Source organism: Saccoglossus kowalevskii, chromosome 17 (assembly GCF_978046115.1).
Source record: "Saccoglossus kowalevskii chromosome 17, keSacKowa6.1, whole genome shotgun sequence".
NCBI classification, from domain to species: Eukaryota; Metazoa; Hemichordata; class Enteropneusta; family Harrimaniidae; genus Saccoglossus; species Saccoglossus kowalevskii.
Window position 1 is genome coordinate 19,587,009 of NC_140657.1, and position 22,047 is coordinate 19,609,055.

A 22,047-nucleotide genomic window follows, 5' to 3' on the forward strand; every position below is an offset into this window, starting at 1 on the left:
TGTTACTTTTCATTATACACATCTCTGTTGATACAATCCCTCACATATTCTATTCCCAGTTATACCTGCGTAAATGGATTAGCCTCTTGTGAGGTTGACATTCAGACTAAAATCACGTGACAGGCTGTTAAAATTGGCTGTTGCATACACTTTCGCCGGTCTGGAAAATGTGTTTAGTTAGCTCTCATTCAAGTAACAATGCAGATTTCCCAGTGGGAGTGAAACTATTCGACTCTACCATTAAAAAATAGGGGTGTTTTGAGCAAAAAATACGAATAACCCTGGAGTGCACACAACACACTGAATTTCGGAACAAATCTTGCATTATTTACAGCAGCAGAATACCACAGAAATATCAGACGAAACATGGAAACACTATATATATGTATTTCGGCCTGAACCCTCTCTATTGCAATTCCAGGAATTACCCCCCATATGTGCAACCATTTTCCACCTTGGTACCACCCAAGCCTGAAAACAAAATCTTAATACCACGCTGAAGCGTTTGGTAATAAAATGATATTGAATATAAAATACAATGGAAAATTCTTGCTCGCGGTAGCCCGTATAATAGCTCCAGCAAACGATGTATTTTATGTTTAAAAGAAAAATTCATCATAATTTTTAGACCCCACCACTCCACATTAAACAAAAGAAATGAACTCGTGTCATCATGCCGACACAGATCAAAAGCTCTAATATGTAACAATTAAACTTTCTATTTAATTTTAATTAATATGTTAATTTGCGAAGCTTATAATGTATGCTCTTTGGTGCAGTGAATGATAAAACATAAAGCTCCTGATGAATGAGGTACTTGTACCTTACGAAACAGTGCTGTCGAGTTTCAATATTCATGTAGTTGTGTATTAATTCCTCTATCACCGTATATATATATATATATATATGATTTGATTTACTTGTATTACATACATTTCGTACCATTGTTTACTAGATTATTATGTTCACTTATTGTGCTACACAGAAATGTGTATAGTTTTATTTTTGTTGCAACGTGATATAATGTAGTTGATTTCGAAATGAAAACAAGTAAAAACAATTGATCGGGTTTATTATCTTCTATTGACTATAATTTGAATCAAAAAAAGCTTAGAAAGAACGCCCGTGTGCAAATAAGTAATACTGTATTTACTTCAGTTTTATTAGAGCAAATACATCATTCAATAAGCACTGATCAGGGTGGTTCCAAGTCCCTATGGTTTATCAATTATGAATATTTAACGATATAATATATGATGACTTGATATTTTGGTCATACATTTTGCCATACAACTATATAGCATCACTTGCAGGTTCCTATTTGCAACAGTACTAAATATATTACGGTTAAGCATATTATTGAGGTCATATGACCCTATATATTCATCTGAAACGTTGGACATATCACATTGATCTCAACCAAAAACTAAATAGGTATCCATGTACCAAGTTTCATTGAAATCTGCTGAATAGTGCATGAGTAACAAGTGAAAATGCTTAGATTTGGCTAATTATGCAAATTAAGTAATAATTATGGATGTATATAAACCCAAAACATTACACTAGCTCGTTATGTAGATTATTTTAATTATTATGCTAATCAGATAATTAATGTGCACATATTCTAATGTAAAACTAATAAGGTCTGTGCATTGTCCCAGAACATCAATCTACCAAGTTTCATTGAAATGTAACGATCAGTACTTGAGATATCAGTGGAAAAGCAAAGTAATTACTAATCATTATGCAAATTAGGTAATTAAATATGCATGGATATTAACCCAAATCATATTAGATCTGTGCATCATGTCCCAGAGCATCTATATACAACGTTTCATCATAATCCAATGAGTAGTTCTTTAGATATCAGTTACGGGACAGCTAAAAATTAGCTAATTATCATGCAAATGGTAATTAATAAACATGGATTTAAACCAAAACCTACTCAAATCTGCGCATTAGCTCACAGCATCTATGCATCAAGTTTCATCAAAAAGCAACATATGGTTGTTGAGATATCAGTGCAAAAGACAGACACACATACAGACATACTAACTGCAAAGACTCTAATTGTATACTTCGCACACGGGAGTCAAAAAAACTGTCAAAATAATTTGTATACGCACATTTGTATTTCACTATTTTCTAAGCCCGCTATGCTACTGTCATTATTTCCCTTCATACAATTATCTAAGCAAATAATATTACAACTAGAGGGCAGCAACAATGAAAACTATTTTATTTATTTTACTTCAAACAAGTCATGTAGATGTATTGCTACGTGCATATGAAATACAATTGGATATGCAAATCACTGGATATGTGACAAGATTTTTGAAGGAATTTGTCGTTTAGGGGCAGTAAGAATATAGAGTGAATAACAAACTAATCTAGTACCAACAAAATTCCAATTTATTAACTTCTAGGTTACTAAAAAACAATTTCAATTTCAGACCGTCACAGCCAGCACTGTTCATTGCAGAATAACGTGTTATGGTGACGCTGTACAAAAAGTTATCACTTTGTGAAAATGCGTTCCTATATCTAAAACGACCACAGTTATCATATTTTTTTAAATTTGATATCTAAGTTGTTCCCCAATATCTATTATTTTGTGTTAAGGGGTTCATGTCAGTTGATTATTTTACCGTTATTGTCCCCGTGGATACCTGTATTCACCCACGAAGCAACATGGTCGTCGAATATCGCTCATAGAAAACGACTGTTCAAAGTTTTTCTAATATTGATGACTTAAATTTTGAAGAACAATTGATTTATATATTAGAAATAACTGAATCATTTTGGCGTTGTCTGATTCCGATATTCACGTCAGAAATTCACTGTGGATTTAGAGCATACAAAATGTATTCATGTTATATCAAGATGGCGATTCGAACGACCTTAGTCGATGTTATAGTGAGAGTATCTGATCTTAACAACCTTCACAAACACACTTTTCCGACTTGAACTATTATTTTATTAATATTAATATTAAGATGGAACTTCAAAAAAGTGCCAAATAATGTTTTTATGGCTGCTCTGTTAAGTTGCTTTTCTCTATCAAACTTAGATCGTGTTTGTAATACATAAACTACGTTCGATAGGCTTTTTGTGGCCCTGAGAGAATGGGTGACTGCGTGGATAACTCCGTATTAAAGTTAATAAAGTAAATAAAGTAAGGTCTTTCGCCTTGTAGCAAAAATCATAACAAAGCGTATAAGCATGCGTAGATGTGAATCGAGAAGGCTTCTGGTTAAATATGATGTCATATCATATGTTAATACCAAAGTAGGCTTGAGTCCACATCGAGTAACGAATAAACAATTTATCGAATGCGAAACACGCATTGAGATAAGAGGTATTAGCGTTTCCCAACCAGCTGTAGAGAAACTGTTCCTCAGTATATAATATATAATACAAATAAAAACACTTGCTGTTTCACAAAGGGCACAGAAAAAGATTAGTTGGCAATATCGATGAAAATAGTTAGAAGATATATGATGGTAGTTCATTTATACGTTAGGGACACAGTAGTGACACTGCGAACAGGCAATACACAGCAACTGGGAATTTATGTATTGAGAAACTAAATACAAACACAGGTTAGACAGTTGTGGTTTTCATTTGTGATTACAATTAACTAGTCAGAAATAAGTTGGTTCGACAATGGAGCTAAAAAAAGAAGAAGCAGTGACGTCTATTACGCGATTCGGAGTATTTTAACAAACATCGCACCAATAATAATCGCGATTGTCGACAACCGCTCGCCGTCGCACGCCAGATTTGACAGCGGGTTTCAAAGGCCGAGGATGCAAAGATTCTATAAAAAAAAAAATATTAAATTTTGCGGAATATTGTGGATCATATAAATAAAGTGTTTCGAAAGGTCACTACGCATGAGTAACGACCTTATTTATGATCTGCGCATTTGATTTAATATTTCATCGGAAAATTGTTTCTGTGTAATCCGAATATTACGGTCAGTACACTAGTTTAAACAAACTGCAACTATCATCGAGTTAAAATACCAGGAGTACAAAGGGATATTTAACTTAGCAATAAACAATTGAAGTTAGGGACAACATCAAAGGTTCAATGTAGGATAAAAAACTTAATTCCTTTAGTTTTTCCCCAACCCCCCCCCCCCACCCCATCCCCACTGAATCTTAATTAATAAATATTGATCATGGCGTTAGACTACATTCACCATTAAATACAAATTGATAATCGGACAGTAGTATGGCATAGCAGTTGGTTCTAGGTCCATGCCCTGAAATTGACCTCATTTGACGCACATATTACACTCGGACGACCAAATCATTTTCTCGTCTTGGATGTGTTTTTTTTTCATTTTCTGTTATTTCTGTCCATGATCGGATAGAAAACCAAACAAACTACAAATAATCCAAGATTTATTTTGACTTCATTAAAAAATAAAATCGTTTTTGTAGGATGGAAACTTTCTGAGGTAAAACCACCCCCCCCCACCCCCAAACTAAAGCAAATAAGTTTTTTATCCGACATCGATCTTTTGACGTCGTCCCTTAATAGGCTAGCTTATTTTCCGTCACTACTTCTTTTTTAGCTCCATATGGTTCGACGAAAACATCAGTATTTATTACAAGCAGCATAAATTACGCAGTTTTGATCATAAACTGCTGTGTTCTTACAAACATTTCACATGATTAAGAAGTAGTTCCGTTTTCTTAAAAAAAAGGTTGATATTTATTTTGAACAACTCAGTAATGTATGTTTAGGATTGTTTGAGGTGGACATTTTTTTTTTATAAAAAGTCAAAATTGATTTTCAAAGTTGTTATGAAGAGTGTTACGATTGTCATAAATTAGCAATGTGCATGTGGACCTATGAGTTACTTGAGCTACATTTACAAATTTAAATATAGAAACTGTCGCTGGACATGCGAACATATGCTAGTAGTTTAGTTAATTTTCCCTGAATACCAAGTGATTGTACTTTTTTAAGTACATATTTCCAAATATTTATTAAGTATTAAATTTTACAATATATTACCAAGGGTTTATAAGATGAGGGCATGCAAGTACGTGTTATGCGATGGAGACATCATGCGAATTAAAACAGTCAACCCAATTGCAAGTGGCTCACAAAATAATTTTTAACTATTTTAACCACAGCAAAACACCCGCAACACCTTTAATCCGTATTATATGAACTTTGCTCTTAGTAATGCCAGGTCAAATCTATTGTCTTTTACCTCCATGGTTGAACAGACACCACTAGTAATCGGGTACTCTGGTACTAACTAGGGTCATTGAGGTCAATTTGAAGTCACATGCTTAGTGCTGATGATGTCGCAATTATACAACATTGTGAATACATACTCACTTGGTATGCTTGAACGACAATTGTTGACAAATCCCAACCAGTGGTTATGGGGTAGCTAGCCCAGAAACTAGGCTACTTTTTGTTGTTGACGTCCATACCTGCAAATAATCCGTGTAGACTGGGGAATGATAAAGACGACAATCAGATCTCTGGGACAAACCATTACAAATACTGTAAAGGGGGTAATTATTCACTGGGTTTTAATTTAGCTTATTTCGCTGACTGGAAAAATGCGCTAAATTAAAACACAGTGAATATGTAAAATTTAGCATAGAACACATTATCTAAATGACAAAACCGTGAATTTAAAACCCACTGAATATGCCAGAAATGGTAAATCAGTGAAATTTAAACCCAGTGAAAATTAGTCATTTTACAGTATGCGATGAACGAAGTGCACGCGATGGGAACAGAGGATGACGTAATAGATAGAAATTATCAAACAGGCAATACACAGCACGATTCTATACTTTAGTTTTAAATGCCATTTAGAAACTGACTTGATGGTTTTAATGACAAATTCTCATGGCGGCTGTATCCCCCTTTTATGTATTGGTTTCTTCATCGTGACGTCGGGGATTCCCCTCATACAATACTAGTATTAACTTAGTTTGTTGATCATTGAACATCGCTAATAACTATTAATGCAATGTCTATTTGTTACTTAACTATCATTTGGTCAAATTCATAAAACCTGGAAAATATAAAAACTATTAATTGCTATATTTTTCACGAATCTGGAAATCAAAATACGGCGACTGAGGAGCAGCGATTTACATATTTTTTTTATTTATTTTAATATTAATTCATTAACACTTTTGTGTAATCTATGTCAATTAAACGAGTTGCGATTCAGTTAATTCACATAAATTCACAATTTACAAACGATCATACGTCCATTGGTAGCTCTTCCCTATAATTAATATCATTTCAATTTCTTTATTGCAGTTCACATAATTTGGGTTTTGATTGATTGGTATGACTTAAATAATTAGTGATTAGTGAATAATTAGTGATAAAGTTATTAATTTACGTACAGTTTTGCTTTTTCCATAACAACTATAATAGTGATCATGATATCATCGTCATCAGGGAAATCAAAAAGCATGTCAAATACGGTGTCCATCTTTGACTGAGATTTTCTTCGTAGTCTACAAAAACAGAAAAATAGAGCGAATTAATAGTTATACTGAACAAATTCGATATGACTCATTCCGTTGTTGGCGGTCGAATATCAATCTTGAATAAGCTAAGCTTTCTTTGCGTTATCTAAGATCATCACCATCCCGTCTCATCGCCCTCATCGTGTTACCAGGTCCAGGCCATCTCTTCTGGCTTTCGTGAGCAACGGCTTTCTATGAGCAATCTATTCCCGCCAGTATTAAAGGTCGGTTTCGGTAAATGTCTCATGACCTCTCATTCGTCATGTGTGATACACGTACACGTTCAATGCCAATTCCCTTAGATGTTCATGAGCTTGACGGAGAACGGATCCGAAAGATTCTGGGAAGTTACACGTACATGCTCTTCCCAAGACTGCATTAAGTAAGTAGAGAAAAAATAAAAATCCTAGTTAATACCAGCATTTGTAATTATTTAAATACAATCAACTTTCGTGTTAGATATAGTTTATGGTATAAATTTTACGGACAGTATAAACCATAACGTTTTTGTGTAGAACTTGTTTTGTTTAGAGGTTAATTTAATAGGTGATTTTCCGTTCACTGTCAGTGCAAGATCTTGCGATTCAAACGTCTGCCGCAAAAATCGAATCATTTGATTTTGAACTTTAATTTTGAAAGGAATATGGCGTTGAGACTTCCATCAAACTGGTATAGCTCATTGTTGAGATTGGACATACCCAGAAAACATAGTTTCGCTAGTTTCGAATCCCACGCGATGTTTTGACTCCAACATGATTGTTTGTCTTGTTTTTACTTTCGATTTACTTTCGATTTCGCGTATAACGGGATCGAGAACACGCAATGTACAAAAATGGTATATTGCTGACTGGTTAGATTTGTAACGTCCCCAACTTGTGGCAAAGCAGAAACTGTTCGTAAGGAATATTGATATAAACTCTTTTCAAGTTTTCAAGTTTGCAAACTCTACATATACCTACCGACAACCACGAAGTTCACTTGAACTATTGGTGATTGTCATCATAATAAAATTGTTAACCGCATAATTTGTAGAAAGCAATTGTGTCACACACAAAAATTGTGCAAAATCCACCTTGATCTGACTATGCATTACGTAATGTTAAAAATGATATAAAAAATAATTGAACTCCCGGTGTTTAGTTTCATCACCTATACAGTACTACCTTTGATTCCTTGTATGCCTTCATCATGTTTTGCGTATGGATTGGTTCAGTGACCTCTGGGGTACTCGCTTTGAGTTTGGATGGGAGCGCCCCGCTGCAAATTGAAAACTGGACGTTGGGGACGCTTTTTAAACCAATAATTGGCATTTTTAAAATCGAGAAAATTGCGGTTAAAAAAGTTCAACTCGACCGTTAAAATGGGGATCAAAACAGCGTTACATACCCGTTTACCTTAGCTATGGGAGTACGCCCTCCCAATGAGTTTAGAAGACGTGTGCAAATAACGCCCCCCATTCATTTACGTCTCGTGGCCCATTTTACTGCCTTATATGGATCGAAATTCCATCATTCGCGATACTCAGACGACAGTGACGCAAAACACGAGTTATACAAATAAATTGCACGTATTTTTTCAAGCTACGTCATACATAATTTATTATAAGCAGTTATCTCATCCGGGTGGCATGAAGGCGGCATTATATATGTAAATGTAAGGGGATTCCCCGTTGGCTCAGCGCCAACCTACTGTCCTGTCACGGCATGCATAGGCTCTATGGTTATAGGTGCTATTCAATTCAAATCGGCTCAGGTCACGTGCTAGCCTGAGACGGCAGGCATAGTAAATGTGTGTAGCGGCAGTATCCTTTACGCGAACCGGTCACATGATGTTGTCTCATATAAAATTTACCCTGAGCAGCAGACGACGTAACATGAAATGAATGCAAACAACTGCCAGAGTCTAGCCTGATTGGTAATTCTTGTCAATAAACGTTCCAGTTACATGTACTTAGTTTCACCGATTATAGAATCCTATACATGGCATTGTTTTATAATAAGTAAGTTGTATCACATTTAACGGGTATGCAGAATGTACGTCTCTCTCTAAAACAAACGATATAACGAGTGAGGGGCAAATGTATCTCACGTGTCATTCAAAGTTTCCAAAAATAGTTTGAAAGTGAACATGACTGACGATTATTATTATTATTATTATTATTATTATTATGGTTTTATTTCAGACATAGTCCATATATAAAGAAAAAGCTTATTTGCTTCTAACGCGACTTCTCGTCATTTTTTAGAAAGGTCTTGCGTTGAATTGTTTTATTAAACGCATTCTGATTGTCGAAAAGAGTGATTTTGTGAGAGGTACAACACACTAAAGTGCGTGTTGCACACTGTAACCCTATCAGCCCCTTTCCTTCCTATTTACACACACAGTCGCGATTTAACCTTTTCACCACCAGTTCCCTCTTTTCATCACAAATTCACAAAATAGTCCCGTTTATAGTCTGCACTTTTCTTCAGAATATTGGGACAAAAGTAGCCATTTTTTAGTAAAAACTGTAAAAATTTGTTTCTACTGTCTCCAAAATTAGGGTTCATTTCCAGAAATATTGAAGAACATGAGAAAAATTAGGGCGAGAAAGCCTGGTAGTGAAGAGGCTGAAGACTGGTAACGTTCACCTTTGACCTATGTCTATCAAACAATTCACATCCACTGAAATACACGTGCATGTTTTAGTGCTAAGGAATGACATTTGTTAGTCAAATGTATTCAGCTAATAACACCCGCAATGAATCTAGTATCCAGAACGAGGTTTTTTGTCAGTATCAAATATTGTTAGTCGACTGGATATTTATGTAGAAAAGACTACCTCCAGTAAAATACTTCATACCGCGTTGTTGTTCTTTGTATATTGGAGTGTTTACTGTTGTATGCATTTTAAAAAACGGATATTTGAAACAGAATATGTTGTTTTCATACATGCATACATACAAACACGCCTGCGTGACTACCTGAACTGCATTATATATTTACGGATTTTTGCTTATTTCTTACAGATGTGTTTAATGTCTAAAGTACACAGGTTTGAAACAATTCCTGGAAAACAGTGACCAGTGGATAACTGGGAGGATTCGCTCGTCTCGGTGAACTCATAATAGTACTCGGTTCCGACTTGTGCGTTACAGCAAAAATGAAGTCAGCTGTCGCGAGACATTGACATGAGTTTCCAGTATAACATATGGCGCGATAACTGCACGTCTTTTACAAGTTTTCCAATGGTTAAATCCACGAATCGCGATGATGCCACGTGTAATCGATTTACCGTAGTTCGTGAATCTACCAATTAAACACACACTGTGTTGCGCTATACGGAACACACACACGGACACATGCATTTCTGAATCATGTAGTATTATTTAGTAAAAGAGGGCGCTCAACAAAGACAATTTTGGACAAGTTCGTGTTCGAGTAACTTGTATTTTCGAACCCCTCAATATTTCATTATTTTGCAAATGGAAAATGCAATTGCTCTTCGCATAGACGATGTTCTTTTATATAACCGTCCGCGTGGCTGTGTGCAAGGTCGTATTCCATTTTGTATATTTTAGTAGTACAATAAAATAACGATTTTTACTCTGTCATGCAATTTCTATTTTAATTTATTATTTCAAATTTGCGACGGAATATTTTATGGAGGCCGTGATGATATTAATGCACTGGTGTCGTTTAGAATGCAAGAAAATAGGAAGCGATGAACAATATTTTTGAATGATTATTGAGTTAAATGCATTTAGTTGCACCAACATCTCACTGAATTGAAGAGAAATTCAGTAAAATAGTAATAAATGTTACGATAACTCAAAGAACAAAGTCTCCGGTGTATACAATATATGTGAAATCGGCGAACGAACAATTAGCACACGACGTCCATAATATATATGAACGTTCGACTAAATTGTAAATTGCCAAACTTTATGGGTCGAAAACCTGTTTATTTTGATCCAGCGAAATACAATTCGGATATTCTCTTGGTGGCGCTATGTCGTACGTTTGCAGCCTTCCGAAAATTGCTCCGGCGTAACTTACAAGGCCGTTGTAAACGAAAAATAAAAAGCCGATATGTAATGTTTATTCAACGTACAACTTGGAGCCGTTGAGTGGGTTACACATCCCTACATCGAGAGTAAACTTCATATACTCACCCATTATGTTAGTTCGTAACTAGTTGGTTGTTAACAATCGCCGGTTTATTGTTACTATGGAATTATCAATGTAATGATCGAAGTGTACGCCGGTTGAAGTGGACTAGTATGAAAACTAATTAGTAGAACTTAGTGAGCGTGTTGTTATTAAAATTTAATATATAACTGTATCCACAGTGTTATCGTTTTTCAAATATTCTTTTGGATCATTTGAAGTGGGGAATTACCATGCAGAAACTGATTTATATTTATATTGAAATTTATATCATAATTGATATTCGAAAGTGAATTCCATGAAGGCGTGAATGATTTTAACTTAAAATACTTAATAAAAAAAGATTTAAAAAAAACCTGCAAGACTCGCGATCGTGGGTAATATAATATATATTACTAGACACTAAACGTGTAGTCTTTGGATTTGAATGAATATGTGGCTTGTCCAGGGTAAATTTCCATGAAAATAGCCATGCCTTCGTGAAATTCACTGTACTAAAATAGTATTAATTCACCTCAATCGTGTTTGTAAACTAACTGTACCTACACACGTTTTGTTCATTGCAGAGGAATGTGATATTGCACTATGAAACAATTAGTGAATAAACATTTGCTTTATATTCTCAATAATTTTTAACTATTTTAACCACAGCAAAACACCCGCAACACCTTTAATCCGTATTATATGAACTTTGCTCTTAATAGTAATGCCAGGTCAAATATATTGTCTTTTACCTCCATGGTTGAACAAACACCACTAGTAATCGGGTACTCTGGTACTAACCAGGGTTATTGAGGTCAATTTGAAGTCACATGCTTAGTGCTGATGATGTCGCAATTATACAACATTGTGAATACATACTCACTTGGTGTGCTTGAACAACAATTGTTGACAAATCCCAACCAGTAGTTATGGGGTAGCTAGCCCAGAAACTCGGCTACTTTTTGTTGTTGACGTCGATACCTGCAAATAATCCGTGTAGACTGGGGAATGATAAAGACGACAATCAGATCTCTGGGACAAACATGCGATGAACGAAGTGCACGCGATGGGAACAGAGGATGACGTAATAGATAGAAATTATCAAACACGCAATACACAGCACGATTCTATACTTTAGTTTTAAATGCCATTTAGAAACTGACGTGGGTGGTTTTAATGACAAATTCTCATGGCGGCTGTATCCTCCTTTTGTGCATTGGTTTCTTCATCGTGATGTCGGGGATTCCCCCATACAATACTAGTATTAACTTACTTTGTTGATCATTGAACATCGCTAACAACTATTAATGTAACATGAAATGAATGCAAACAAATGCCAGAGTCTAGCCTGATTGGTAATTCTTGTCAATAAACGTTCCAGTTACATGTACCATGGAGGTAATAAGAATGGAGATAGGACCGTCTTTGACCTATTGTTTCAACGTGCATCGCCGCTATTTGCACTGTAAATAGCAGTCCCAGCTTAGCGTATTAAGATTACGTGGTTTTAACTCTCTTGAATAATTAATTAGGTGGTTTCGGCCGTATTCGTGCGAGATCTTATTACCTCCATGCCTGTACTTAGTTTCACCGATTATAGAAACAAACAAACGATATGACGAGTGAGGGGCAAATGTATCTCACGTGTCATTAAAAGTTTTCAAAAATAGTTTGAAAGTGAACATGACTGACGATTATGCTTATTTGCTTCTAACGCGACTTCTCGTCATTTTTAGAAAGGTCTTGCGTTGAATTGTTTTATTTTATAAACTGTCGTCGAAATAGTATTCAACTATTTTGTTGATGGCTGTATACCGCACACAAATATCTTACTCAACGCATTCTGATTGTCAAAAAGAGTGATTTTGTGTGCGACAATCGTGCCAGGTACAACACACTAAAGTGCGTGTTGCACATTGTATTAAAGGAGAACTTGGCAGAACGCCAATAAGAATAAAGGCATCAACATTGGCAACTAAATATTGGTTCAGGCTAAATACCCTACCTGATAACCAATGTAATGATCGAAGTGTACTCCGGATGAAGTGGACTAGTATGAAAACTAATTAGTAGAACTTAGTTAGCGTGTTGTTATTAAAATGTAATATATATCTGTATCCACAGTGTTATCATTTTTCAAATATTCTTTTGGATCATTTGAAGTGGGGAATTACCATGCAGAAACTGATTTATATTTATATTGAAATTTATATCATAATTGATATTCGAAAGTGAATTCCATGAAGGCGTGAATGATTTTAACTTAAAATACTTAATAAAAAACTATAAAAAAAAAAAAAAAAAAAAAAAAAAAAACTGCAAGACTCGCGATCGTGGGTAATATATATTACCAGACACTAAACGTATAGTCTTTGGATTTGAATGAATACGTGGCTTGTCCAGGGTAAATTTCCATGAAAATAGGCATGCCTTCGTGAAATTCACTGTACTAAAATAGTATTAATTCACCTCAATCGTGTTTGTAATCTAACTGTACCAACACACGTTTTGTTCATTACAAAGGAATGTGATATTGCACTATGAAACAATTAGTGAATAAACATTTGCTTTATACTTGCTCAAGTCTATTTCATGCTGAATTAATCCAACCAAGTAAAGCTTGAACACGTGACACGAATCTCAAACATGTACAAACTAAATCAAATTGTACATAATATTGCAACTTTGATTAGAGAACTGATAACGTATTGTATATTTAGCGTTGGCCGATCGGGAGACGACGAATCAACTCAACAATCAACAAGTTAATTAAGTATGCAAATGAGATATTTGAACATTTTGAAATTCAACACTGATTCATCTGTGACAAATTATCAAGTTTGACATATTATACAATGTTATAAATAAAATAGCTGAATAGTCCAGAATCACGACGTATCAGCTATCATATTGTTAAAAACAATTAAACAACACTGTTATAATTGTACAGCCCAACAAATGTCGGTCAAAAATAAGTTTTAAATATCACCATGCGGTACCTTAATCTCAGCCAGCAATAAAATTCATCCATGATATTAGTGAGAGCGTCTTCAGATATGACCGTTAAAGCGCTGTGGTCGACGCGCGGCGCGTGTTCGAATTTCATGTAAATAAACAATGTATTTTACACGCGTTGTATACGTATATTGAACGGGACGTGTCGCGACGACTGCCGCCCTTTAAACATTTTCCAAAATGTCTAATAGTATTATGCAAATTGGATGAAGAGTTCAAACAAAGTTCAAAGAGTGGCTATGGAATATAGACACAACTTTTATTTTAAATGAATAAAAATTAATGTGGACATATTAAATCTGATTTGTATCTAATCGATACAAATACTATTGGTGGTCTCAATAGATTCGTTGGTGTAACAGCAAGAACAGGAGAGAGATACACACATACACACAGGATCAACTCAAAACAAATTAAAATCAGTGATGAATGATTGGGTAAATTTTATATAATTAATGTTCTATCTGTCGGGTAGCTGTTAATACGCTTATGCTTTAGAATTACGTATACAACAATTTCACAGACAACAGTGCTGAAGAATATTTCTCAATGAAAATGCTGACCTATTTCCACTGACCTTTCAGTCATGTGACCAAACGAGCAATGACTAAATCTTACAAGCTGTTGTCTTTGTAGATTTTTTTTAAAAATTATGAGCATCAATTATTATAATGAATATTTCGTTTTCCCATCAACGTGACACCACTTTACGGTAATTGCACTTTGAAAATATGCACAAAACAACATAGCGACGCAAGTCTCTGAACGAGGCCTGCGCATGCGTGGATCGTGGTAACTACAGTAGCCATAATGAGTCAGCGTCCTGTGATACTGTAATTTTTGCGAGATTTTTTTACAAACGTTCAAAACTCATAGCCGCTCGAACCCCAAAATGTTGTCACGTATTCAGCTGTATTCAAATGTAATATATTGTTGGTCTGAATTGTCAAGGTACGTGGGTCTCTGTATTCTCGTTTGAAGCGCTGACGCTGTACTGGTTGTGAACTTACTTCCGTATTCAATTTTGTCGTTCTTGAAGAATTTATATGTCGCGGTGCGTTTACCCTTGATTAAATGCGTTCATATGGTATACTAGTATTCGTCTGTATTAGTTCGTTTAAGCGTGTATCATGTTACAATAAACAAATGTATAGTTTCCGTAGCTAATAAATGCATCACATGCCCACACAGTAGCCACGGATAATAGTGTCCCATAACAATGATTGTATGGATATATACTGATATAAAAGTATGCTTCTCGGAATTCCCAGTAGGACCTACTATCAAGCCTTTTGAACTCGCCCATTTTTTCAAAATATGCGGAAAGCATAAGAGGGTTAAGTTTTACTCGTCAACTGAGACGTTTTTAACGCTCTTTTGTGATCAATATATGTGCATGTCATTGAAGGAAATCAATTACGGCCACGGTTCGGATTGAGTTCAAAATAATACCTACTTACTTACAATGTAACTGAATGTACTACCAGTAAAGTTGCGTACGTGCACGCGACTCCACCACAGACTTGCATTACTGACCACAACAGTAAGTAACTGTGATTTCGACGACGTTAGGCGAGCATAGTTTCATGATTTCAGTTCAAGGAGAAATTTATACCGGCGTACTTGGTTGCGAGTCGGAAGTAAGACCAGTCCTCGCCTCGTGCGCATCCCAGTGTGCAGGTAGTTTGAAAACAGGTGCTTAGGGGATCTGAAGACCTACTCTAAAACACACAAATAAACTACTCGTGTTATCTCGTTCCTAAATACTTTGAATTATAACAATATTTTGTAAGTTTCAAAGGTGAACATGGGTGTTACTGTTTTTTTTTTTGAATAGTTAGTTCGTTTTTGTTTCTTGATGGCTTTAATTTTTTAAATATGGGTTTTATAAATAGGTTTAAAATTGAATGTCTCGCCATTGGACTTGACTGGGTTGTTCCATTGAAGATATAATAAGAATTCGATTCGATGAATTTAAAGCGACAATGTTTTTAAGTTTTACGACACAGTCATTTTGACTGTGTAGTGTATAACTCCATACACGGTTTTATATTCAAACATGCATTGACAAAAAGTGGACTTCTTATTTAGACACATACAACTGTATGGTAAATCAAATACCTCAAGAAATAGCAGTTTTAGTTTTTTTCTTTTGGGCACAGACCATACAAACAATAACGAAAGTCGATACAATATGTTCAATTCCTTGTATTCTGCTGACAGAAATCAGATACCGGCATTTAACATATGTGATGTTTAAACACACGTGTTCGATGTGAACAATATTCAATTATCCATGTGTTTATAAAAGTAAACAGATGATGAGTATCGAATCATCTTTGCCCTTTCGCCCCCTATATACACATGTACTTTATAACACTTGACACTAACACGAGTTGTCAAGTGATTAAGCACGGTACATATACAGTTGTAGTCTGGGTGGCAGTGCATTTCATGTCTGATACTTTTAAGAGGACCTCTGAACAATTTCGAGTAATTCTAGGGAATAAATCATTCCAACTGATTATACAAATATCAGCTCTGATCTTGAATGGGTTGGTTATACTTGGTATAATCGACAGTTAGTGAAGTACATGCATGATGTTGTTCAAATATAACTAAACATTTTGTATCAACAACTGATCTCATGACATAGTATTTGCTTCAAATTAATTGTATTCCATTGGCCCAAGGAAAGTAAACAATTAAAACAATTAGACAGCCATGCGATGTGGTAAATCTACTACCTTTTTCAGATCATTATTATTAAATATGACTTGGTATTAATCAAACTAGATTTATTAATACAACTATTAATTAAACTCAGATATTAATACAACAATTAATTAAACTACAACAATGTTTGATTGTTTATATTTTGAAAAAGCTTAATCTTTCATGAAATAAGAAGCAGAATTAAACCAAGTGAATGAAAAATCGCCTCATCTCGCCTCATCAGTGTGTGAAGTTCCATCCCATATTATCATATATGATGTTATTAACACAATTAAAAAAGGTTGAATGTTTCATACCTGAAATTTGTAAGTTATGTACGTGCACGTTTCAAAAAAGATTGTAGTGTCTTATTTTCTTTGTGATTTATTTTCCGACGGAGCAATAATTTGTATCGTTTCTTTGTGCACCAAAATAAAGAGAATACCGAAAGTTGAAATTTTTGAAGCAACGATGGGTTGAAACATTATACTTTTTGGCCAATTACTCTTAATTATTTTACTTGAATTGTTGACTCTGCCAGTAAAGTGTGTCCCAGGTTTGGAATGTTTCCGGGAATAGCACCTGATTTAATGTGGAAATCGATAACATTGACAATGACGTTTTAGTCATTATTTCGTCAGAATTTCTCAGAAATATACTACGTCTAAATGTTGGCATTTTTTGGAAGTAGTCTACACTCGTTTCAATAGGGAGCTACAATTCACGTGTGAGACCTAAAACGGAGTTTGCGTGCGAATTTCTTGACAAAGGTGATTGAAAGATCAAAAATTGTTTTTGACTGGCGCCCTCATACGGCACTAAACAGGCATGTCCAGATAGAGATTGAGCTACGAAACAAGCACACAGTCTCTCAATCTCAAGAGTCCCTGAACTAGGTTGAATTGTGTAATTTGCGCTTTTTGTTTGTTTTAATTCACGGGTCGAAATTCAGAATGGGATGACTCATCAGTATACTGATAAACAACCTGATGATTCAACTTTGTGGTGTTTTCGGAAAACCCAAAATATCGAAACTGTGCCTGTTCATGGAATCAAACTGAAACAAAGAACAGACGCCACGAGTAATCTCTATCTTTTAAATTTGAGAAATTGACAACTGAACGGCAGTGCGTGTAGAAAACCGATATCGTAAATCACAGTTGCAAAGTAGAGAAACTTCATCGCACACCGAGTGGTCCATATTGAGGTGACAAGGTAAATAACGCGTAGTAACGTTATAGCAGTATAATATCATATTCGGGTAGAGATTGAGCTATGAAACTTGCAGCAGTCTCTCAATCTCAAGAGTCCCTGAACTAGGTTGAATTGTGTAATTGGCGCTTTTTGTTTGTTTTAATTCACGGGTCGAAATTCAGAATGTGATGACTCATCATGATACTGATAAACAACCTGATGATTCAGCTTTGTGGTGTTTTCGGAAAACCCAAAATATCGAAACTGTGCCTTCCATGGATTCAAACTGAAACAAAGAACAGACGCCACGAGTAACCTCTATCTTTTAAATTTGAGAAATTGACAACTGAACGGTAGTGCGTGTAGACAACCGATATCGTAAATCACAGAGGCAAAGTAGAGAAACTTCATCGCACACCGAGTGGTCCATATTGAGGTGACTAAAGGTAAATAACGCATAGTAACGTTATAGCAGTATAATAATACCATATACTTACATTAATAACTGTGTGTACTTGTGATAATCCCATGCAATCATCATGGTAGCTCTCAAAAAGCGAACAAGGGAATTTACATTTTGCTGTTTATCGGCACTGCTTATTTATTTCGCCGTTCAGCCGGCGAGTCGTAAGAATTGGAGTGTCGTGTCTAATTTAAACTCAAGGTAATAAAGCCGACAGTTATAAATACTGGTGCATTCTAAAATAATCTCGATGAAGTTCAGTTTAAAAACTTTAGCGCAAAAGAAGTCCCAAGAGACCCGGCACTCCTCACGCATTCGAATAGTATAAACCACTGCGCATGGAAATTTCCATAGCTTTACCAATCACGCATCGAGCTCATATTTTTCTGCTGTAGTGCCGGCAAGTTGGTCACCAGATCTGGACATTTGGCTTTGGTTCTCACGAGCACCGACCGAACTTTTCATCAGTAAAACTTTCAATATCAGTAAAATATGTAAATTATTGTTCAGTCAACATTTTCACTTGGTGCACATTATTTACCATTTTACATAAAAATATGGTAATCTGGGACGCAAGATTTGCTTGTAGTTGTACGTAATCACAATGCTACAAGATGGTTTCAGTCATACAAGTTTAGAAATGATGTATATTTTAGTGTAAAATTATTGTTTTTATTCATCTGCGTCCGCATAACATGGAGAACCACACCCCAGCGATTGTTTTGCAAACAAATATTTTATGGATATACATGCTGCGGTACCATGCAACTATTAATGATTATCAGCATTACCTGAGCAAAAAAACTGAACTTTTAAAAAAATTTGAGAAAAAATTTTTCAGTGTCAGAATTGAAAAGTGATCCCAAACATGTCCAGCTTTGTTATAACATTTTTTTAGTTATTGAACCTGGCGACTACAATCATGCTTCCAAATGTGTTTTTCTATATTTCTAATACCTTGTCAGTTTTAAGGAGAATAACTGTCATACCAGGAAGACACATTTTCATATGCCCAAAATCTTACGTTCAATTTTTTTTTTCATCTCGAATTTGAGAGTATACGCAATCATGTGGTGATTTGAATGACCGTGGTCTCCGCGGCAAGTACTACACAGCAGCGCAGACCCAGAACAACAATACTGTAAAGGGAGTTATTTGTCATATTTTCAACGCAATATTGACAACAATGTTTCAGATATCGTGTAGTCATCTGTCAGCTATGCTGCATTTTTCGTATTCAAGGTTTTTTGTTACCGATGATTAGCGTGGATGCGATCTTGTCATCTTCTGACGCCACACAAGTGAAACACTTATTGTAGTTTTATGCATCTGTATGGACAATATTGTCACCGTAATCAAGTTTGCCGAACCTGACCATGATTGGACTAACAAAATATCGCATTTCGATGTCAAATTTTGCTTATCTGGACTCGACAGCCAACACGGTGCGCTACAGTACAATACAGATACATCATGATTGCAATGTATTCCATTCCAAGTGACGAGCGCTTTTTATTTAGCTTCGCGTACTAGAATATGATAAATCACAGTATAAATGACTGTTTTAGCAGTTTGAATATCTGTACAGAATGAAATAATGCCTAGGTATATGTAGTTATTAGAGATAAACATTGTAAAATGATAAGCGACGGGGAATTCTCTATTACTTATTCATTAATCGTGATACATTATCGGGTCGAGTGCAGCAGGTCAAGCACTGTCCATTTACCTCTAGTTGTTTATCCAGTATGAAGTGTAATTGCAGAGCGTAGTCTGGCCACTGGGCCTGCCTACCCCCAACTTATCGCTTGGAATTGCAATATTGTTTGCTCGAAGTGATAGTTATATGATAAGTATAGGAATTAACAGGTATGTGATCATATTAACATAAATACGCGAAAATGTGACTTATAATGGACGTGACGAATGTTCACCAGCGAGACCCCAATTTCCAGTGACCTGGTTCGCTGCGTTTATCATTGTGTGCCTTATTGTAACTGAAAAGCTCTTATACCATAGCTGCATTCAATATGTGTCATATTTCGGCAGCAGTTTAGGGTATCTGATATAATGTGTGTGTATTCATTTGTTGCACAGAAATCATACTAATTAATAATATTTTTAATTGATACAATTGTGCATAAAAGTGCACAAAATGTAAATGCAATTACTGCGCATAAGATGTGAACAATACAAATTTAAGAAAAATATTTCAATAGAGATTTTTTGTCATTTTTAATATAATATTTACTGCAACATGTACATAAGACAGTTCACGATCTATACTAATATGCCTACCAGTTACCGTACGCATCCTGTAAGGCAAACATTCGATGTTTAGTCATGCAATTCATGTAACGCAGATACCGTCACAGTCGCCGACGTCGTCACTGAATATATTGGTGAGGGGTCGTTTAAAACTCCACTATGTGCCAAATGTAATTATTCAATTCTTGTAGTGGCATAGCTGGTACGTGCTTATTAGAGTGATACTGGTGTTGTTGAAGACAGCATTCTGAGGTCAAGGTTTTAGTTGGTGGTTCCTATACACCTACATCCGTTCTTATTGGACTATATTGCTACCTAACAGCTATGATATTAATGTGTAAATTATTATTTAGCACAGTTCTGGTCAGTAAATTATTATCCTTGTAAATACAGTGTAATACGTACGCAATCGCACCTTTTAAACGATAACGTTTAATTACTTAATGAATCGGGGAGGTTAATAGTTTCTTAGGGTCCCCTCGCTCATAAATCGAATCCTAACTCTAGCCCTCCAGTGCCCCTCTCCAATTTCAATTGTATATGCCCCCCTTCAGTACACGTACAATTATCTGCAAGGGCATGTGCAATTACACATCTTGTGTACAAATACACACGTACAAACTCGAAAATATAAACAACTTATATTACCATGGATCATAATAAAAATTCGATTTATTGTTTTAACCATCGTTCATCGTTCACAAGTTTGTGACAGATTCACGGTACAAACATTGAGTAAATTGGTGATTTGGCATACTACATTAAAAACTGCTCGGTGTTGATTATGCGCCCTCTTTGACATTTTGGTCATTAAACTGACATTTATATGAGCAAACAAACTAAAACATGGCAACGGTTATCATCAGTATATCAGTATACTGATAAACAACCTGATGATTCAGCTTTGTGGTGTTTTCGGAAAACCCAAAATATCGAAACTGTGCCTGTTCATGGAATCAAACTGTAACAAAGAACAGACGCCACGAGTAACCTCATCGGTTAAGCTTGCAATAAAATACAATCAACGACATCCGTCTATTTGAAGTCACGAAATTAGGCCGTTTTGAACAAAGCCTGAGTGTGGTGCGATATCTGCGGTGATTTACTAACATGGTGATAATTTTCGTTGAGGTAAATATATGATCACAAATAATTGTTGATAGTGTCAGAGGGAAAAAAATCTCCGAGATATAATCGATCAAAAGGAACTCTACGCAACCCGACTCCGAGCGCACCCGTAAATGTAATTATGGCATCATACAGGGTAGTGATATGACATCTACGAGCAGAATACACCGATTGTTAACACGTCATATGCTTGTAAGTTAATATAGTTTATATCAATTTGCTCATATAACATTGTTACATTACATTACATCATCTCAGATGACATCAATGCCGTTTGATGTGCACACCAGGTTCCTTACACACACCATTCAATTCAGTACCACGTTTGAGTAGAACCACTCACTCTTTACAAAATACTAGACATCACGACTTGAATGTATAATTTGGGGTTCATGAATCATTCTTTCAATGTTTTGTAATGTAATGTACTTTGGTTGTAGATTTATTGTTTTGTGGTGTTCATGAACTTGTCTAAGCGATTTTTGTTCACATGGCTGCGGTCGTCCGTACCGAGTGTACGATTCTACACGTAATGTTTAAATATTGGAGGTGATATACATATAATTCGTGATTTGTGTACGTGCACCTTTCAAAAAAATACTGTTC

At 35.5% G+C, this 22,047-nt stretch overlaps 1 protein-coding gene and 1 long non-coding RNA gene across 7 annotated transcripts in view; one reads left to right on the top strand and one right to left on the bottom strand.

Annotated features, from left to right (window-relative positions):
- LOC100378910 (TNF receptor-associated factor 2-like) overlaps positions 1 to 22,047 on the bottom strand; it is a 99,492-nt gene that overhangs the window by 73,036 nt on the left and 4,409 nt on the right. The window contains exons 1-3 of one of the 6 annotated variants that reach the window (XM_085492281.1): positions 7,691 to 7,869; positions 6,807 to 6,900; positions 6,402 to 6,515 (exon numbers count right to left, since the gene is read on the bottom strand). In XM_085492281.1, coding sequence (XP_085348407.1) covers positions 6,402 to 6,490 — 89 coding nt within the window. In that variant the 5' untranslated portion in view covers positions 6,491 to 6,515; positions 6,807 to 6,900; positions 7,691 to 7,869. Of the gene's footprint in view, positions 1 to 5,364; positions 5,483 to 6,401; positions 6,901 to 7,690; positions 7,870 to 7,913; positions 8,067 to 11,541; positions 11,640 to 22,047 lie in introns of those variants that run through there. The other 5 variants (XM_085492279.1, XM_085492278.1, XM_085492280.1 and 2 more) reach the window with 5 other exon arrangements.
- LOC144351944 (uncharacterized) lies at positions 9,107 to 10,125 on the top strand. The gene is made up of 2 exons (XR_013420497.2): positions 9,107 to 9,146; positions 9,536 to 10,125. It is a non-coding gene; the product is annotated as an uncharacterized LOC144351944 (long non-coding RNA).